This window comes from Mesocricetus auratus, unplaced genomic scaffold (assembly GCF_017639785.1).
Source record: "Mesocricetus auratus isolate SY011 unplaced genomic scaffold, BCM_Maur_2.0 Super-Scaffold_100004, whole genome shotgun sequence".
In the NCBI taxonomy this organism is placed as follows: Eukaryota; Metazoa; Chordata; class Mammalia; order Rodentia; family Cricetidae; genus Mesocricetus; species Mesocricetus auratus.
Genome location: NW_024429189.1, coordinates 21,272,334 through 21,288,159, shown reverse-complemented (window position 1 = coordinate 21,288,159; position 15,826 = coordinate 21,272,334). Strand labels below are relative to the sequence as shown.

General features: G+C 44.1%; 1 protein-coding gene across 1 annotated transcript; it reads left to right on the top strand.

Moving 5' to 3' along the window:
- The first annotated feature begins 5,103 nt into the window (after positions 1-5,103).
- On the top strand, positions 5,104-15,578 carry Rbm43 (RNA binding motif protein 43). The gene is given in 5 exon segments (XM_040745334.1): positions 5,104-5,387; positions 5,389-5,535; positions 9,946-10,135; positions 12,932-13,011; positions 13,795-15,578. Coding segments are annotated over 5 exon segments (1,476 nt in total). The 5' UTR covers positions 5,104-5,120; the 3' UTR covers positions 14,587-15,578.
- The last annotated feature ends 248 nt before the right edge of the window (positions 15,579-15,826 follow it).

Genomic DNA, 15,826 nt, shown 5'->3' with positions numbered 1-15,826 from the left:
CAACTCTTTTATTGTCTCCTGAGATCCTATTTTGGAGTTGAGTTTCACCAACATTGTATTTGATTGCAGAATGAAGAGGCACACCTTCCACTTTGTCACCTTATATAAGTACTATAATGGCATTTTCACCAACACCTGCAATAGCTTTGGTTTGTGTGCCCATGAGGTTTTCTTCTTTAATGAAATCCAGCAACTCTCCAACAGTCTTTATCAGCACCTTTCCATCATCTCAGTTATCATGATCTCAAAAGGACAAGAGTATTTTCAGATTCCTTCTTAAAAATACCACATCCTAGTACTTTGCAAGCTCTGACATTATTAGCATTAAAATTACTGGAATCAAGAGAAATAGATACATATGGCTGAGATGTGTTCTTTTTACAGTGTGTGCTCATTATGGGGGTAAGAAATAGAGTCAATACTTTATCAGCATCCCAAAGGGTTTACAGGACCCCACAATCTAGTCAGGAGGATGCTCATAGGATTTTTAGGTGCTATTCATAACCTTCTATCATCTCTGAAACTGATAAGCCACCCCTAATCTAAGAAGTTCTTCAGCTAGTTCCATAAGAGCTCCAGAAAATAACAGAATGAAGTTTGTGCCAGCTCCAACTTCTTGCTTTTGCGTATGCAAGGCCATGACATTTTTGTAACAGGATGCTATACTTCTAGATCTTTCAAAATGGGTATTGCATCATTTCTCAAGAACCACTCTCCAGGAGACTGAAAAGCATTTGATTCATTCCACTAGGTCTCTATGCTGGACAAAAGTTTGGGAAAGTTTTTTTGCAAACTCGTATTTTTGTAAATAGCCTCTTCTAATGCTGAAAATGTTTTTGTTACATCCTTGAGCACCTGGGAAAAGCCTGGAAGCTTGGGGACTTGAAGTGACATGGCCAGCCTGCAAGTAGCTGTTTATATGCTCCTTTGGAAAGCTGGAGGAACTGAGGAGCAGGCAAGCACAGTTTCTTCTCCTCCTCTTCCTCCTCCTTGTCTTCCTCCAAGACTGGGTCTTTTTACGTAGCCCAGGCTTGCCTTAAACTCATCGCTGAGCTTCAGCTTCATGAATGCTGGGATCACACTTGTTTTTCTATTTCTGCATGCAGTGGTCTGGAGATTGTGGGAAGAACAACATTGAATCTGGAGAGAGAGAGAGAGAGAGAGAGAGAGAGAGACAGAGACAGAGACAGAGACAGAGAGACAGAGAGAGAGACAGAGACAGAGACAGAGAGAGAGACAGAGAGAGACAGAGACAGAGAGAGACAGAGAGAGACAGAGACACGAGACACAGAGACACAGAGAAAGACAGAGAGACAGAGAAAGAGACACACAGAGAGAGACAGACAGACAGACAGAGAGACAGACAGAGAGACAGAGAGAGAGAGAGAGAGAGAATAAATGTTTGAAATTTATTAATGAGGTGGTGATTGAAATGGATCCCCTTTCCGTGCTGCTCCTTGGCTGTGGGCTGTCTGTCAAGATGAAGCTGAGTATCTCTTTCCTAACCATCAGTTGTCAGAGATGCACTGAAGTGGATGATGAATGCAAACCTTGTGCTTTCTATAAGTCAATAGCCACAGAAATTCCTGACGATGTTCTGGGTGAATAATGGAAGGTTTGTGTGGTCTGGATCAGTGGGAAAGACAAACAAGGTTTTCCCATGAGGCAGGGTGTCTTGACCCACAGCAGACTCTGCTTTTGATGTTGAGAAAGGGACATTTTTGTTCTAGCCCAAAGAGAGGTTTTTGTTATAGAGCAAAGCACAAGTCTGTTCGGGGATAAATTATGGATGAGTGTTCTCAATTTGGTTATTGTAAAAAGGAGAGAAATGGATACTACCATGCTGACAGATACTTCCATGTCTTGGCAGTTGAGGCCCCAAAGAGCTCCCAGAATCCAAAACCTTTTCAATCCCTCTAAAGAAGGTGATGTCCACCAGTACATTGGCAGGGTGTGTGACCGCCACACAAAAGCTCATGATTTCTCTGAAAAAACAGCGCCCCAAGAAAAATGAGGAAGGCTGCAAAACATGCTAAACTTTGGCTGAGAGAATGAAGGAAGCTGAGAGCTTCTACTTAAATGTCTGAATCCAGTCAGAAAATAACTATTTTAGGGTAATAAATAAATGATTAGACTTGGGGAAAAAAGGAAATTTCCCTTTGGCCATTCCCAAGTATGTTGGAAAAAAGCTTACTAGAGCATTATCTTGTGATTCTTTTTTGCCAACATATATACAATTTATGAAAATGTCAAACATTGCTACAATTTTTTTTGGTTTTTCCAGACAGGGTTTCTCTGTATTGTTTTGGAGGTTGTCTTGGAACTCACTCTATAGACCAGGCTGGCCTTGAACTCATAGAGATTTGCCTGCCTCTGCCTCCTGAGTGCTGGGATTAAAGGCATGCACCACCAATGCCTGGCTTTGTTGCAATATTTTAAGACTTAAGAAAGGATCTTTATGATCATGGGTTAAGTTTAGATTTGTCAGTTGGACACAGTGTAGCTAGGATCACCTGGAAAAGAAGTTTAAATGAAGGATTGTCTTAGATTAGGCGGGTCCCTGTGGTAATAATTATTATAGGTGGTACTATTGTCTGGGAAAGGGGTCCTGGGTAAGAAAGGAGAAAGCAAGCTAAGAACTCATTAGACATTCTTTAATCCATTGCTTTGTGCTCCTGACTGTGGGTGTGATGTGATCAGTTTTCATGTTTCTGCCCCCTTGCTTCCTTGCAGGACAGTAACCTGCAATCGTGAACCAAATGAACCCTTTCTCTATTACATCCATCGCTCCTGTCCAGGCATTGGATCACAGCAACAGGGAAGGAGACGAAGGTGCCATGTGAAGACTACGAATAGAGTATAAATTGGTAATGGAGTGTGAAGCAGGGAGCCGGGTGCATGGCACTTGCCTATCACGCACAGGCACTGGCTTCAATCCAAAGCTTCAGAAAAAAGTTCTTTCTGTTTGGTCTCATTAAATTTTAGATGTCTGTTAGACATTCAAATTGGCATAGCGGGGTTTGCAGCATGGTGGCGTAAGCTTGAAATCCTAGCACTTTGGAGGCTGAGGCAGGAAGATCTGGAAACAAACCATAAATTGAACAGCTATATAATTCCATGTAGATCTATCCCATTCTGTCCTAAAAATCTTCATAGTCTTGAAGTACATGTTGGTACTTTCAGTGATAAGCTGAGAGGATTTCTTACCATAAGCAGCACATATCAATTCCTATACAGCCTCTTAAGATCGCTCACGCTCTACCATTTGAGACTAACGTCTAAGAGTGGAGCTGCTAAGTCTGAGGACAACTGCTCATTTACATTTTTGGACATTATATTTTGATAATGTTAGGGCATTATCATTTCCTTAGTCATGGTAAAGGTCACAGCTACCACCCTTACGGAAACAATGAACCCTAGAACAGTAGAACGAAGTTGTTAAGTAGCTCATGAGCATTGAATGAGGCCTTCAGAAAGAAACACCCAGAGGCCCAGGCAAAAGGGTTTTTGTGCTCAGGATAGTTAACGAATGAACAGCTTTGGGAAATGTAACTGGGCAGAAGTCCCACTCCCAGGACAACAGACTGGTGGGGGTGGGCATCCAGCAAGGCCTGCGCTCTGGTTTGCTCTCTGTTGCTGAAATAAACACTGTGACCAAAAACAACCTGGGAAGGAAAGGGTCTATTTTAACATGCTGGTTACAGCCCATCAAGGTTGGCAGCCAACACGGGAACTTGAAGCAGAAACCCAGTAGGTGTGCTGCTGACTCACTTCCCGTCAGATTCACTTGGAGCTACCTTTCTCACGCAGTCCAGGCCCACCTGCCTGAGGGATGGCACTGCCCACAGTAGGCCCAGCTCCCCAGCATAAATTAGCGATCAAGAAAATGCCCACATCGGGGTGATGGTGGCGCACGCCTTTAATCTCAGCACTAGGGAGGCAGAGGCAGGTGGATCTCTGTGAGTGTGAGGTCAGCCTGGTCTACATACACAGCTAGTTCCAGGACAGTCAGGGCTATTACACAGGGAAACACTGCCTTGAAAAACCAAACCAAACAACAACTGTTGTGCCCAAATTCTGAACCCCCAAATCACCAAGAGGCCCATTTCAATGCAAAAGCAAAGAGTCTTTTATTGTAGTTGTTTAAGGAGCTAACCCCATTAGCGTGGGCCTTTCATCCATCCACCTCAGCGGATGACTGGAGAAAGACCCAAGAAATCATAGGGCAGTGTAAGGGGAGTGTCTAGAGGTATGAAACAGTTTCAGAATTGGTGGGCATCCAGGATTGGACAACCTGCCCTGTGTTGATTGGTCAACTGGTTGTTATGGCCCTTAGGCCTTCCCAGGGCGGTTGCTATGTTCTGCATTCACTGTTATGCACTTGTCAGTAAAGCACAGCCCTGCCAGCTAACTTCTGGTTCCTTACCACAAGGACAGGAACAACAAAGTCATGTGAGCACATGTTAGCCAGTCATGGCTGCTAAAATTGGGGGCTGGTCTCTTCACAACAACAAAAAAGAAAGAAAGAAAGAAAGGAAGAAAGAAAGAAAGAAAAAAAGAGAGAAAGGAAGAAAGAGAGAAAGGAAGGAAGGAAGAAAACACATGTCCATAAACCAACACATTAGAAATCAAGAAAAGCCACATACATGATGGATGTAGTTCCTCAACAGAGGGTCCTCTTCCCAGGATCCCAGCCTGTACTGATTTTTGCTCTGTACAGCATCCCTCCCTGCTGGAATGAGTCTTACCTCGGAGAGAGGGGAGTAGAAGACATTTCTAGGTTTCATAGCTTGTTTGGGACTACAGGTGTCTACTTTATATAGCGTTGGGAAAGCAAAGATCCAGGAGAGAGGAGAACCCAGGAAGGGTTGGCTTCAAGTCCAGGGCATGCTAAGGTGCTACACTGTGGGGACCCGTGTGTTTTGAGTTCTGACAGAGACCCAAATCCTTAGAAACATTTGCTCCTATACCAGCTTGTGCTAACATTCGGGTAAATTGGTTGAAAGTTGGTGTCTCACGATTTCAGTTTCTATTTCTTTACAAATGAGTTCATGTTCTGCCATCCATTTGCCTTCCTGCATATTTCTTTAATTTCACTTTGAGGCCCGTGATGGGGCCAGATGCCGAATTGGGTGGTGAACGGGGATCGGGGAGGGAAACCCTGCCGGCGGGATGGAGCTGCGGGAGATAGGCTTGAGAAAGTGCTGGGACGCCGGCCGGAATCAGCCAGGACCGTCCGAAAACCCACATTCCCGCGGGGCACGCAGGAGCAGCGTAGGCGCGGGAGCCCTACCTGGCGGGGCGGCGGGCGCAGGACCCGGCCCTTCCGCGCTCGGTCTCCCGAGCGACGGGAACTGAAAGCGAAAGTGGAACCTGCCCGCCTCCAGCTTTAGGCTTCCCGTTGCACGAGCATCTCCTCCGCGCCATGGCAAGTCGCTCTCCTTGGGGTCGCGGTGCAGGGAGGCTCGCCGAGGGTCCCAGAGCTCGAGTACCTCGCGATCGCGCGCCCCGAAGTGGCCGTCGCGGGTGTGGCAGGCCTGGCTCCCACGCGTGGGGACACCGGCGTCTTTCGCACTCTGCTGAACCGGCAAGGGATCCCTGGGTTTGGGCGGGACTGCGGCGGGTTTGTGAGTGAGGAAGAGGACAGTGGTCCAGAAATGAAGGCCGTAGATAACTTCTGGAAGGAGCTAGCCAGAAAGGTCCAAACCCAGGGCACCGGACTGCGGCCTCTTTCTCCGTGCTCAGGGCCCCGGGTTTTTGTCTAGAGACCCAGAGGACTGTTTTGGAGCAGTTACTGTATTGCATGAATGTCTGTATGCTTCACCTGATTGTGTGTGTGTGTGTGTGTGTTACCTGGTGACTGGTGATTGAGAAACAAATAGAAACTAAAACAGTAAGTGAACTATTTATTTCTTTTTAGTGCCTCGCTTAAAAAAGTAAGTTTTACTTTACACCATTTTTTTCTTTTTTAATTTCTTTCTGACATGAGGGCCCAGAGTCTCTTGAAGTAGAATGGGAATGGTAAAAGGCCGTCGTCACCTTCATGTCTCTGCTGAAATCGCCTTATTTCAAAGTCTTTGAATGGATTAAGTTTCTTCGGGGCACTCCTTTTTCTTCTTTACTGTACACAGACACTGGTAACTCTTTGTTCATAGCTGGTCCCAGGAGAAGATGTGCAGCCATATGTCCTCTGACACAAGTGAGCTAAAGAAGAAGGCGCAGGGCCTTTAAGTGGCTTCCGAGATCACAGAATGCCGAGAGGTCTTGCAAAACAAGGTTTACAAAAATACTGGATCAGGGAGCTTCTTTGATTCTAAAGATAAAGGTTGTGTAGACACTTGAATTACGAAACATGTTAGTGCTGATGAGGTGTGGACATTTCCTGAGCTTAAATGGATTTTTTTTTCTTTGATATGGCAGGAAGGATGGTGGGTCGCCAGCCATTTACCACAGAGGCTGGTGTGGACTGTCAAACAGGACACCATAGAGATAAAAGCCAGGAAGTCAGCTTCCCTGCAAATCTGAAAGTCCCTTTGGTCATTTCTCCCCCACTTGTGAGGGAGAACTAACTTGGGGAAATTATATTAAGCCTCTGGGGACTAGGCAGGAGTAACACTTCTGTCTGATGTTTCTCATCTGTGTCATCTAGACAAATGGTTTACTTCCACTAAAGTACCCTCCCTGTCACGGAGCCTGTCAGTTTTTACTTTTTATATTTCTGAGCACTTTATCTTCAGGAGATCTTCCTTTGTTTGCATTCTGTCAGTATGATGATCACACCCCCCTCCCCGCCCCACACCACTTTTGTGTGCCACAGCTTATTTTACTTGATATTTTGCCTGATCAATTCTAATTCTACCTCAGCCTCTCATTCATGGAGCCTCTTTTCTCTTGCTTCTTAACCCTGGATCTGGATGGCATTTATTGTAGTTTTAGGGTTTTATTGTAAGTGATCTGTGAGGTGTTCTGTTTCCTTCCGTAGAGCAATAAAGAGCCCTTGTTCGTGCAAACCAAACTTCTTTGCAATGGCTTTTGTGTCCCCCTCTCCCACCAGCTGGAAGTACCTTTCCCACAATCTGAGTTGCGAAGCCTATCCATGTGCTCCATGACACAAAGAGTGCACAGTGCATTTTCTATTTTTTAAATTTATTCTATTGTGTCTGTGCATGTATGTATGCACACCACATGCATACCTGGTGTCCCCTACAGTGCTTGTTTTAGAGAGAACAGACTTTCAGGGCAACAGTTTCTTTCTGCTTTCCACTTCTAGTACCCAACACATTGCTAAATGTGGAACATATGTTTAATCAACACAGTTTTTTTTATTAATGGTCTAAATGATCAGGTATATGTGCTGAGAACTTCATGCATGCATTGGAAACCTAAAACCAAAATGTCATTAGATGGGGGTCCGTGTGTCATCTTATTTTGTATCTGCAACTGGATGAAATGGCAGAGAAATTCTGAGAACCGAATCCTCTGGTCTGTCACCATTGCCTCAGTCATTTCCGGATTCTGCTATGAGTGAGGGGGAAACTGATTGCTTTCTTCATTTTCAACTTTGGAAGCTGTACTGGGACCCTCACTTAAAATTTTTCTTTGGGCTGTTTTTGTAACTTCTATAACATCCTTAAACTCTGTATAACTTTACATGATTCTTTGCAATGCAACCCTGTCATTTTCCCTCTAGTTTCTGTTAACACTGGCTTTGTTCTGACATGGACAGTGTTGGATATTTTCTGTCTTCCTCTCTTTCTTCCTTCCTTCCTTCCTTCCTTCTTTCCTTCCTTCCTTCCTTCCTCTCTCTCTCTCTCTCTCTCTCTCTCTCTCTCTCTCTCTCTCTCTCTAGCCATTTAAAATTTTTTGGTACTTTGAAGACTTGCACATATAGTCTAAAAGCTGAAACCCAACAGTAGTGCATTATGAAGAGCAAATACTATGTCAGCAGGGTCTATTTGTATGCTAAATTGTTTTGGTCTCATGTAATGTGTAATTTTCCTTTTCCACATAAAGGGAAATGTTTCTAGTGATGCTCAAAATTTCTTTTTCCTTTTTCCTTTCCCCTTTTACTTAAGATTGTTTGCCCATGATCCTTGGACTGGGGGCCCTTAAATGCCAGAAAAGAAGGGGTGGTGCTCATGTGTGCCCAGGCTAACTATAGAGAGTTAATTTAGGTTTTTTTTTTCTTAAAAAGAATGGCGCTCATTGTTTTCCTGTGGTTCGGAACGAGTGTCTGACACTATGGTTTTGTGTGCTTGAGCTTGTGTGTGTGAGTTGGGGGTCGATGGTTTGGGGAACAAGCTGCAGCAATTGCTTTACCAATAGCCATCCATGCCCTGTTGTGTTTGTTCCTTTTTACATACTTGAGCCCTGCCATGCAGACTGTCACCTTCATCTCACACCCCTTCCTTATTCTAGCCTCATCTCTTCTGTCCCATTCTTACATACACCTTGGTGTGTTTTTGTCTCCCTGAAATTGAATGAAAGCTCCTGCACCAGTGAATTGATTTTGTTTTGTTTTGTTTTTTTCCTTTCATTTTAAAGGCAAACGCTGTGTGTGTGGACAGACCCTTCATTTGGCCCTCTCTGGGAGGCCCCGGTAGACTCCTTCCCTGGAGGAGTCTTTTTCAAGTACAGTCCTTTCTTGCATTGAGTACCCAAAGCTCCTTTGTGGTTTGTTTATCATCAGTCCAGCCCAGGAGACCTAGACCTCCCTCAGCTGGTTAAGACAGATTAGGTCTGAATTTCGCTTCAGTTGTAGACTGGACTAATTGTGCACGTCATGGGAGAGGCCGATAGACTCACTTTCCTAACTCGGGGTGGGAGGTGAATGAAGGTGTGAAGCCGAAGTGGATTCAAGAGGATTAGAGGATAAGTGAAGGATTTTTGCTGCATCCTCCATATGGCAGCAGAATCTGTAGGAGCGCGTCCTCAATGTCGCTGTGTCACCTCAGATGGTGGGAAGTGGAGTGTAGCCACAGCGTTATTGCAAGACTTTCTCCTGATCCTGACAATAGGAGGGATGCCTTTCTTATTGACCTACTCACTTTGAACTGTACAATCTAGAAGATAGATAGCTTTTCTCAAACTTTGACATTTTGTAGTTATTTTAATAAACCCAGGACTTTGCACACACAGCTCAAGCACTCTATTATTGAGCTGTATCCACAGCTACTTTTTAAGTGTTAAAAAAATATGGCACAATTCCCTGGGTGTGGTTGCACATGCCTTTAATCCCAGCATTTGGGAGATAGAGGCAGGAGGATCTCTGAGATCGAAGTCAGCCATGTCTAAATAGCAAATTCAAGGCCAACTAAGTTGCGGGATATTTGTACACTGTATGAAGGTGCATTGCTATGATTGATGAAATTAAAAAACTTAATAGCTAATACCTAGTCAGGAGGTATAGGCGGGACTTCCAGGCAGAGAGAGGAAGTAGGAGGAGGTAATCAAGGTGCAGAGGAGACAGCAATGAGACACGGAGGGAGGCAGACATACAGAATGAAAGAAATGTTAAAAAGCCACATGGTCAAATGTAGATTAATAAAGGTAGGTTAAGTTATAAGAGCTAGTGGGACAAGCCTAAGCTGTAGGCTAAGCTTTCATAATAAGAGTCTCTATGTCATTATCTGAGAGCTGTTTGGAGGGACAGAAAAAGACTCATTACATTAAAGCTACATAGTAAGAGCCCGTCTCAACCCCTCCCTCCTTTGGGTGACACTTTCTATATTTTGGGCCTTCCTAATATCAAATGCTTACTAAATATTTTCTACTTATTAGTAGTACACATAACTCTCAAATTTGAGTAAGGTCTTCATTGGTAGATGGAGTGAGGCAGACAAGTTCCTGATAGTCACCTCTGTGGAAGGGGCATTGTGTCTCACTGATGTGATAGTACCTTTCAGCAGACTCATATTTAAACAGCGTCTAATTGCTTTTCTGCAGGCATCAGCATTGAAGATCAGAGACCCCACAGTTTCTGAGAGAACAATTGTAGTCTCCGGTCTTCCCGTTGGCCTTTTAAAAGACCAGCTAATAAAGCGTTACTTCCAAAACGAGGGCGGACACGTGGAAGAGGTGATATATCCATCAAGAACCAAAGGGGTTGCATATATCATATTCAAAGAAAAGAAAGGTATCCCTCTTTTTTTTTTTTTTTGGTTTTTATGAGACAGGGGTTCTCTGTATTGTTTCGGAGGCTATTGGTCCAGCCCAGCCTCGAACGCACAGAGATCCGCAGAAAGGTATTTCTTAACCAAAATTTATAATCTCAAACATACTTTCCCAGTGAAATTAAAGTTCCATATTGTTGCCTGTCAGTGGTGGCACACACCTTTAATCCCAGCAATCGGAAGGCAGAGGCAGGCAGATGTCTATGAGTTCAAGGTCAGCCTGGTCTACGGAGTGAGTTCCAGGACAGCCTCCAAAGCTACAGAGAAACCCTGTCTCAAAAAAAAAATTACATATCGTTAAAATGATTCATGGCATTGGCAAAGTTTGAAATAGCGTTAAACAATTATTGTACTCTGAAAAGTGGCCAGTCTTATATTTGCAAAAATATATGAAAATGGCTAATGATAAAGTGTGAGTTACTGGGAAATTGTGAAGCTTTAAAAACTATTTAGCTGATATATATCTATATCTATTATGTATATCTATCTATCTATCTATCTATCTATCTATCTATCTATCTATCTTGGGAGACATATATAGACCACGGACAAAGTAAACTTAAATTACATATAATCTCCCCCACCCCTTTTTTTCTTGGTTTCTCGAGACAGGCTTTCACTGTGTAGCCTTGAACTCACAGAAGTCCTCCTGCCTCTGCCTTCCAAGTGCTGGGATCAGAGGTGTGCACCACCACCACCTCTGGCTACATATAATCTCTGGTAAATTTGAGGTATCAGCAGCAATATAGTTATACTGTCTCCTCCTCATCCCTCAAACTCTCAAGCAGACATTCTGATAAAGAATATGTGTTGTTCCTGGTAAAGTTGAACTGAGAACTATGGCCTGGACCTGCAATAGGATTGAGCCATTCTGCTTCCAACTTTGCCTTGAAGCAGCTGGAGGGGTCTGCTTCTCCAGCCTGGAGGAGGGACAGTTCTCTTTAGTCTTAGACCCTAGTGCAAGAGACTGCCAGAGGACATTCTCCAGCCAACCCCTCAGGGGTGAAAGTTCCATGCATGTGTGTTAGCAATGAGAAGGCTCTTGCTCGGTTGGAGGGGGAAGGAAATGTCTAGAAATATCTAGGGATATTGGACCAGCAGTAACCTTTGGCTGTTTCCAAGAACTGAGCCATTCCTTCTCAACAGCCATGCTCAGGGATGGGATTGGGGCAAGGGCTCTTCATATCTTTAAAGGGATGGCAGTGGTTGTGTAAGTTGATATTTTATATGTGACTGTTACCAAACACTACTCTAGATGTTGAGAACATAATCGTGAATGGAATAGGAGTCTTTTTGTTTTCATGAAGTGTGCATCAACAGGGATGGACATTTATTAGGCCAATAGATGTAGGTGGTACTGTTTTAGGTAGACTGTGGAGGAAGCTTTCTTTTGCTCTTTTAATATTTTAGTTAAAAAATTTGTATTATTTTTATTTTATGGTGTGTGTGTATGTATGGAATGTACGTGTGTGTATGAATGTCATGTGTATGTATGTGTGTGTGTGTGTGTGTGTGTGTGTTTGTGTGAATGTTATGTGTGTGTAAAGGTGCTTGAGGAGGCCAGAAGAGGGGGTTGGATTCCCTGGGGCTGGCGTTACAGCAGGAGCTTGTGAAGCCCTGGGTGTGGGTGCTGACCACGGAACTCAAGTCCTCTAGAGGAGAAGTAAGCACTCGTGCCTGCTGCACCATCTCTCCAGCCCCTTTTGATTTCTCTTTGGGGAGATGGAATTTCACCATGTTGCCCAGGCTCTTTAGACTGGCCTTGAACTGAGATCCTTAGACCTCAGTTCCCTAACAGTTGGGATTACAAGCTTACACCACCAGATCTGGCTGGGAAACACTGTGTGTGTGTGTGTGTGTGTGTGTGTGTGTGTGTGTGTGTGTGTGTTGGGGATCTCATCCAAAGTTTCATATACACTAGGCATGTTGAGATAAAACCCAAGGTTTCATCCATGCAAGCAAGATACGTGTTGTACCATCAAGCTATGTTCCCAGATCTGAATTACTCTGTTTATGTAACAATTGAGTGGAGACCAGAATGAAGCAAGAGGTGGGGGTGGGGGGGTAGGAGGTGGGGAGAAGCCGGGCGAGGGTTCTGGGCTGTATTCTGGTTAGGTGGGAGCCATTGTATCGAGAGTAAAGGACTGAGGATTGGAGCCGTCTGTCCTGAAACAACGGCGCAGTGTGGGGAATAGCAGAGCAGGTGAGTGTTCAGAACGTCGTTTTTGGAGGTGTGGGAGACAATGTTCTAGTGTGTTCAGGAAGCACCAAACAAGGTGCGAGCTTTCCTTGATATGACACCTGTTAGGACGATGAAGTAGGGGCAGAATTTGAATGTGATACCCATGGAGATGTAAAGCCATAGAAGTTGAAATTACCCGTGAGGTGGTTATAGTCAGCAAAGAGGCTGAGGTCTGGATTTGCCAGAGAGTGGGGAGATGATTAGCAGTGAGTTAGGAGAAAAACGTTGGCATTGTGGAGTTCCAGTTTCTGAAGTAGATGACTTGGAGGATTGACTCAGGTTATTAGTTTTTACTCATGTATGTACTTATGTATGTTTAAAAATAGAATTAGAAGCATCTTGACACATTTATGGTGAGTTTTAGTGTGTTAAAGCTCAAGGGAAAAGTTTTTTGAATGTTAGATTTATGAGAAAAGCCTCTTTCTAAACAATGGAACACTCCCATTTTTTTTTTGTAAATTAAAGTAATTATTGGTGTGTCAGGCCACAAATACTTTTGATGCTAATGTTTCCATAGTTGCACAGAATATCATCAGACAAAGGAAATACCCTCTGGCCGCAAAGCCTCAGCTCACGATCTCTCACTTCAGTGAAAAGGTGAGTGTGGGCCCTAGGGTGTGTTTTGAGTCCGGGGCCCCATTTCTTCTGGGAGGTCTTTGGTATATAAAGACACACAGAGCACTCTTGCTGCATGACTTAGGAATGAAAGTAGAAACTCCTCAGTTCTCAAAGGTAAAAACTGCCGCTAGCCATGTTGTTCTTAAATTTCAGTGCACCTGTTCTGCCCGATGCATGCCTGAGCTCGCCAGAGGAGGGCGCCAGATCTCGTTATGAATGATTGTGAACTCCCTGAGTGCTGGGAATTGCACTCAGGACCTCTGGAAGAGCAGTCAGTGCTCTTAACCTCTGAGCCATCTTTCCAGCCCTGGGTTAAAGGTTTCATACTAGGGGACACTTAGGATGAATATTAAAGAGGAACTTTGAAGGAGCAGGGAAGGTGGGGACAAGAATGACAGTTAAAATGCAAACTATTAGTTCCCACATATATTCTTTAGAGTCCCTGGGAGAGAGAGGCAGGGCAGACCTGACTGCAGAGGGATGCCCGTCTGTGGAGCACACAATGATGGTTTATATATTTTGGTGGGTTCTGAAAAGTAGCGTTTTTGTCTCACTATTTTTTTTACCCTCCAGTTTTGGGGTGTATAGTGTAGGCTCTCTGAAGGGGCGATCTAAAACAAGAAGCTGGGGAGGCTCGGCTTGGCCACCCGGGCCTGACTCAGAGCGAGCGCGAGCGCTGTGGGAAGAGTGGCCGGAAGCAGTGTGTTCAGGTGCTTGATCCGCTAGGCCATGCTGTTTTGACTTTTCTCTTTCTCATCTTAGGTCTTCAACTATGTGATGGCTATTCTGGATCTGTCTGTTTTTCGGACTCAAATTGTGCTAGAAAGCCTCATAATGGATCTGAAAAAGAAAATCCCAACTTTAAACTTCAGCCCATTGGGACCCAGTGGGAAAATCTCTGTGCAAGGCTCATTTGTGGCTATCATGAAGCTTAAGCAGGCTTTGGTATCAAAAGCCATTTCCCCTTTAGAAAACCACAAGAGGTATGCCGGTGAAAGGAGAAATCAGAATAGACAGAACCCTGGAGGTGTTCCCCAGAGAAGCAAGAACTCTGCAGCAGCCCCTGGGACCTCTGTACCCAAGGCTGCCAGAAGTCGAGGGACACTCGTGCTGGATACGGATATTTTCTTTTACCTGAAACACAAGTGTGAGTTTTATGAGCTAACGCTGAACAAATACCATATCCTGTGTCAGGAGAGGGTGGATGGTGACGTCACCACTATTTGTCTACAAGATGCTCACGGTGGGTCTCACCCCAGCCATGTCAGACATGTGAAGGAGCTCATTGAGAAGTGGGCCCAGGAGCTCCACCTTGAGCTCAGAAAAGAGACACTGGTTCTAGAAGGAAGGGGAGATAGAGAGAAAAGAAATATTAAGCGGGCTTGTGAACAGCTGTGTTACAGATATCTTAGAGTTTTGATTAATCTTCACAGCACACATATCGACATTATAGGACCTTCTTCTGACACGCTCCTATTCAAGACAGAGCTCGTAAAGTGTGCAAGACAAAAGGTCACTGAAGGCCGGGCCAGATCCAAGATAAATGATAAATAGGTGTTTATTAGGGAAGGACTTACACAGATAAGAGTAATAATAGCAGCGGTCTTCCTGCTCCAGAAGATGCGGTCTCTACTCTTCTGATGCCCTCTGCTACCCACTCATGGAGCCGGCCCCTCCTCTACCTTATTAATGGGTCATGGCTGCACCTGAACCACACCCAAAGGGTGTGGCCACCACACTACAAGTTCACTTGCAAGGCAAGAGCCACTACAGGTCACCTGAAGTCTCAGCCACAGTTATGGTTGCTTTTCCCCTGACTGAGAAGTGACTGTGCCTGCTTTTCACGTTATCTAATTTTCATGGTGTATATCATTGTCTTCATGTTATAGGAGGAGAAGATAGGACTTAGGGGACTTAAAAATACTTATCCAAAGTTACCCAGCTGACAAGGAATGGGACTGGCATTGGATGCAAAAATAATACCTAAATCAAACTGTCAAAACCAAACCAAACCAAACCAAACCCAAATCAATAACAACAACAAAAAAGTCACTAAACTTTGAAGAAATCTCACTTTCTCTGCAACTACAAATTATTAGAACTAGAAATCTTTCCCCTGACTTAGGTTCATATCATTATCGTGATGTTGTTCATTTCTCAGGGTTTATGTTCACTCCATACAGTGTTAGAACCTGGGAACGGAGTGGTTCTGTTTGAATTGTAAGTAATTGTGGGAGAAATTTGTGTGCTTGTGGTTGTAGATGATTCTTGTTTTATAATGGTGTGTCATCCAGACGTTTAAGGTCAAAACATTGTGAGTCCAAAACAAAAAAATAATGCCTTAAGACCATGTAACTTGTAGAACATCCTAACTTTGCTACACTGTCCTGGTGGCCATGCTGACTGACAGCCTGAGCTCGCTCAGCACTGCTGGAGAACATGGCACTGCATCACTAGTGGAAAAGACTCACTGTCTGGAGTACAGTTTCTACTGGCTATATATTCCTATTGCACCACAATAAAGAAAAATTTACAGAAAAATTAAATTGTGAGTTGAATCGTCATTGAGCCAAGCATCTTCTGCATTCTGGACATCCATGATTTTATTCCTCATACGCTATTATATTACTTTAACAACACAATAATGAAAACAAAGAAAAGCTAGAGTGGTTTGTTTCCAGGTCTGTGACTCCCTCCAATTTAGCCCCAGAGTAAGGCAGCTTTGCGTAATGGAGCTCATCCTGGTGTAATAAATAGTAGAACTATATCTGTTCCACTTTGAGTAAACAAACAT